This window comes from Polyodon spathula, chromosome 22, assembly GCF_017654505.1.
Source record: "Polyodon spathula isolate WHYD16114869_AA chromosome 22, ASM1765450v1, whole genome shotgun sequence".
NCBI classification, from domain to species: domain Eukaryota; kingdom Metazoa; phylum Chordata; class Actinopteri; order Acipenseriformes; family Polyodontidae; genus Polyodon; species Polyodon spathula.
In genome coordinates, this window is record NC_054555.1 from 27,630,807 (window position 1) to 27,636,306 (window position 5,500).

The 5,500-nt window shown below is 38.6% G+C and overlaps 1 protein-coding gene across 1 annotated transcript in view; it reads left to right on the top strand.

Annotated features, from left to right (window-relative positions):
• Positions 1-2,769: 2,769 nt before the first annotated feature.
• The window catches only part of fbxo21 (F-box protein 21), a 6,816-nt gene continuing 4,085 nt past the window's right edge, over positions 2,770-5,500 (top strand). Inside the window, exon 1 of the mRNA XM_041223070.1 lies at positions 2,770-2,785. Coding sequence (XP_041079004.1) covers positions 2,770-2,785 — 16 coding nt within the window. The remainder of the gene's footprint in view (positions 2,786-5,500) is intronic.

A 5,500-nucleotide genomic window follows, 5' to 3' on the forward strand; every position in this document is an offset into this window, starting at 1 on the left:
ACAGCTTGCAATGAGACAGTGATGTTAATAAGAAAACAGAGAGCGAGAGAGACAGCATTGCTGGTCTAATGTTCCTCTTTTTAAAACCCCTTCAGCCACTATTTCTTCTTTTGTAGCTGCAGCGGTTTCCTCCACAAATATTCAATTCTAAATGCAATTGGCTAATTAAGGTACCATGTAAATACAATGCAGTTCAGTTAACTGTATTAGGGTTGCCATTATTCATTCTTCACAGTGTAGTGTTTTTCCTTGCTACCCAGGAATAGAAAATCTGCAGAAATCTAGGATAAAACCTGATGAACATTTCTTCAAAGAGCTTTTTAAATGCAGTCACGTCTTCAAACCCAAGAAAAAAATACCAAGTTAAGGGAGCAGGTACTAGCTGGTAGCTAATCCATCACCCGCAGCAGGTAAGGCAGTCTTCTCTTAACCGGTGGCTGCAGGCCAAGATAATATAAATTGTGATTTAGACTAATGCACGGTCACTGCTGGAAACCTGGTTAATGTGATTCTGCCTGGTCCTTTACATCAGTTTAACACAGAGACAGCCTCCCTTCAATACTGGTCCACTAATCATGGGTTTTTTTTTTGTGTGCGACATGTTAGCAACAGTTCTAGCCTCTCCTCCTGACCCACCGATCCACACATCATGGTCTACAATGCTGTGTCCTATGAGTACATTTATGGTGAAGTGGCCAGAACTGAACAGTATACTAGATGAGGTCTAAAAAGAGTCCGATATATTCTTCTCATTGCATTGTATTCCATGCTTATGGTTAAGGAAAGCTTTTGAAGACATTTAAAATAGTTCCAATCAGCACCATGTTGTAATTAAACCTGTCATTGCATTGTAACGACACACTCCTTGGTGTTACTAGTGTATTAATTTAAATAACATAGTGAGGAAAAGAAATGAAAAGCCGCTTTTTGCTGGCTCTAGGGTCAAATGGAAATAAATGCCTATGTGTTGAATCTGCAAGACACACAAGAGCACTTATTAAATGAAATGGGACCCAAACACATCTCACTCAGAGAGGTCCAGCCATGCAGACCTTTCGGGAGTTTAGAGAGCAGCTCCTGTATTCTACCGCTTCCCTCCTGCAGCATTAGGCAGCTTGCACAGTTTGCTATTAGTGCAAAAAAAAAAAAAGACTTTTTTTATAGATATGGTGAACTCTTTCCTTGTGACTGGCTCCATTTAAAGAGCATCAAAACCATTGAGTTTGGGAGGCCATCGGAATATCTGAACATCTACTAGGACCATGACTGAGGACTCTTTCTGAAGACCACTTTACTCAGCTCTGTTACAGAGGAATTTCACTGCAAGTCGCACTGGATTCAATACTTCAACCCCCTATCACAGCCTTTCCTTCCAGGTTTCTCAAGAAATTACTGTTCGTACAAACCACTGCAGCTTACAGTACGTTTTGTCTCTTCTCGTTTTTATGGATGACAGAGTACAGGAAAAGGCTCTCCTTCCAGATGGCGCTTTAGGCTCACACACCCAAATACTCAGCTTTCACCTGCGATGGTTTGTCAAGATAAAAACTGAACATAACTCATGCTATACTTCAATATAACGTAGCCAAAAAACAAAATCAGCCAAACCTTTGATCATTTGGGTAGTGTATATTCCCATATTCTCTCTAAAAGTTGAATTAACAGCTGGAGGGCTGTGAAAGATTTTTCTATTGCACTTTAACCGAGACATAAATAATGCAAATTCTGGAGGAAAAAAGCTTGGTCAATGTGTCCCTGTAACTCCTGTAACTCCTGCGTCTATTTGCCAAGTGATTAGTAATAACCCTTACACCAGTAGGGTTAATATTCCATACGTGCCATGCTGACTGCAAGACCCCCACTGGGGGCTTTCATGTATCCCTAATTACATTGCACTCCATTAAAATGTGTCTACAGGCTACAGACAGGCTGCGCACTTTCTCATTCATATAACGGGACTTGAGATAGCACTGCCCTGCACATCAATCTGGATTCAGCTTTGTACATGTTAACAATGATAGGCAATTTAAAGGTCCTTATCCAGGGAAATAGAAGACTGTCCACATGACCCAATAGCTGATTACTGAACTACTGAATGGTTAAATGCTGAGGGTGTACAGCGCACAAATCTAGACCGCTGCTAAATACATTTTATTTTCAATGTAAGCAAAGAAGTATTTGCAAAAAGTTTTTCAAAAGGTTTTAGTATTTTGATCACATCTGCTGTTGTAACATTTCTTAAACATCGCTCAGCTGTCAAGAAAAGGCTAGTTAGGTGACACTCTACCTTGCCTCAGTGTGATTCACCTTTTCAAGGCAGCCTTCCCACGCGGTGATTGGCTGCGACAGCCTGACACTTTACCCATTGGCAACAAATAAATAACTTTGAAAAAAATATATTTACTTCAGCATCTGGGAGTTTACAGAGCTACATTTCTTCCCCAGGAGTCTAAAATATTTCATTCATAAATCCAAACTTCACTTCTACAGACATAAAAAAATAAGGGGGGCAAGGGGGGTTAACCCAGTCGTAACCGTTGAACATGTAACACTGAACTATTGAACATGCTATAAATTTAGCTGTATTGATGTTATCTTAGCACGAAAGTTCCACACTCTATTGTCAATGAGAGTCGAGACGCTGCAACACCCACTGTCAGCTCCGATTTCAAGTTCTGCAACTCTTTTGATTTGTAAATTGCCCAAATACACAATACTATACTACAGTACTGCATGCAGTTCTGTCATTCCCAGACATGTGCTATAGAGATGTCCCAGAAACATGGCAAGCTCAGTCATGCAGCACCCTGACCCACAGTTTTGTCTCAAACAGGCCTGTCTAACAGCATACATTTCTCAAGAGCCTCTCATGATAAGCATCCAAAGGGTAGGTTTCTGCAACAATGAGTAAATCTTTTGGTGACGCGTATTATTATGTATACTGTAAGTGTAATACTGCCCCCTGCTGTTTCCTTCCGTGGCACTACGGAATACTGCATCTCGCTCGATTTGGAAAGGTCCTGAAATCACGTTTTAGGAGACCTGACTGCAGTTTGAGACTAGAAAAATGTGTCGCCCTTCCCTGCATTCCCGTTTTTGTCTCTTTTTTTTTTTTTTAAATATATGTCATACACCCAGAACACCCATTGGACGGAGCCTGCAATTGAATTGAGCTTGAGCTTGAATGGATTTTGGTCTTCCTTCACAAGAAACGGGACCTTGTACATAATCTTACTTTGCTTAAAACACAACTAAATACACAAAAACCTTTAGACGTGCAAGCTGAAGGAATCCTACCACCTGTCAGACTAAGCGACGGTTTATAAGAACAAGCAGTACTTCTGAAATAATTGGGAGGGTTGCTTTTAATTAATTCATTAGTACAAAATGTCTTGCTTTTCTCTTCTTCCCCTTGGTGTGCTGCAATGCCTGGGGGCAACCCTACAGCTCTGATTATAAACTACTCTTTAAGAGAGATCCGGCAGCACAGCATTAGGGACGGAGGAGAGTCAGAAATGATCATACTCAAGTAAACTCATCCGAGACTTTAATTTGCGTCGGTTGTAATATTTTTTAATTTCATGATTAAAAAGGCCATCAAGTGCTTGTCTGCAAAAATGCTTCAAATGGTGTGCTGGACCCAATTCCAAAGAGGCTGCCAGTCGGTATGTGCGCAAATCGATCCAGTTGATATGTAAAACGTGGCACCAACAGCAAACAAGCAGTCATTTTCATAGTAGTCATAAAGAGTATTATACTACATGCGTAACACATATTTAGCAAGTTCTTCATTATGAGTTGCATACTTTGTCTTTCAGCTTGACAGTTTCAACAGTCATCGGGGTGAGCGCTTCCCTGATAAATTTAGTAACACCTCCATATGCATGCATGTTAATTAATAAATTAACTGAATGAAGTGCAACTAATAAAGCCCTAAAAGAGAGCACAATATTCACATTTATAACACACACTACACCCACGTATTGATCTCCAGCAATCCAATCAAATGTGCTTGTTTAATGAACTCAAAAAATAAAAGCAGAACTAAAAAACAAGGATATGTAGCAAAACACAAATAATTCAATTAATGTTCTTTATTTATTAATAAAACCACAATGAACGCTAAAATTCGATATATAGTCTGGCAGTGTGTTTTCTCTCTTTTCACGGACATCTAAAAAAAAATGTATATATGTATATATATATATATATCTATATTATATATCTGATATCAAATCTGTCCCAGATTGCTAATGAACACAAGATTTTAAAAAGGTTTTACCCAGTATAGTCCAGCTGATAGCATTTCTGTTCCAAACTGGGACGTTCACTTCAATGATTATTGCCCTAGAATCTACATTCTAATATTTCCTTCATTACAGAGACATCGAGTTAATTCACTGGCTGTTGCACTTTATTGCATTCAAAAAACTGGGACATCGCATTCGATGAGTGTTTGAAAATGCCCAGGAGTAAAGAAAACTGAAGTCCATTTAAGGGTCGAGGGTCTGTATGGGACAAGGAAAGACCAAAATAGAAAAAGAAAAAGAAAAAACACAATGTTATAATATCTGTTAAAACATAACGAAGAATGAAGTTGTTTAAATATGGCGATCAGATTAAAAATTGATGCAAAGTAGGGCCTTTGAGTCTCGGGACGTAGAATTCAATACACAAAAAAAAAAAAAGAAGAACAAGTCAAGACCAGTTAATTTCTACTAATATACCCCGATGGTAGTTCCATTAAAGGTGAAACAACTTCAACAGTAAAGATTTCATTTCTGGCAGTCACGTACAGACCACACTTCCATCTTAAACACCCTTGTTCTTTGACAAGATCCTCTCCTGGACTTAATACTGTACCAGTAAGTTCGGACTGACCTTAATGTATTTAACACTTTTCAACAGCACTATTCAGGAGCAGATACAAAATCACACACATAGCATTGTCTAGTGTAGACTTTATGCTTATGAACCACTGCATCCAAATACTGCAATTTCCAAACAAAGCTTCACATGCATCCCTGCTCAAGTTTGAGCACTGACCAGTAAAATCACTGGTGTTTGTTTCATCTTCTGAAAAAACACTGTATTCGATACAGGTAACTTCTGGCATATATATTTAAAAGGTGATACTCATTAAACTCAAGCTTTGCATTCTTAAAAACTACAGTCTTAACAGTTTTGTTTTCTTCTTCCTGGATTTTTACTGGATGCTTTGTCTGGTTTAGAATGTGTTATTTATACAAACCAAAAAAAAAACATCGTCAAAGTCAATATGCAATTAAACTGTGGTATTAAAAAGACCCAGATTGAAAAAAAATATTTAAAAATCCTCAACTAACTTCTGCCATCCTTTTAAAGAAAGATGGGAATTATAGACTGCTGTTACCCTTCCTGACTGATCAAAATGATTGTCTGCTATTGCCGCAGAACAGCAAAGTGCCTATATGTAGTAGATGCCTTTGCAGTGTACTGCTGTCAGAAGTCATCCTTGTGG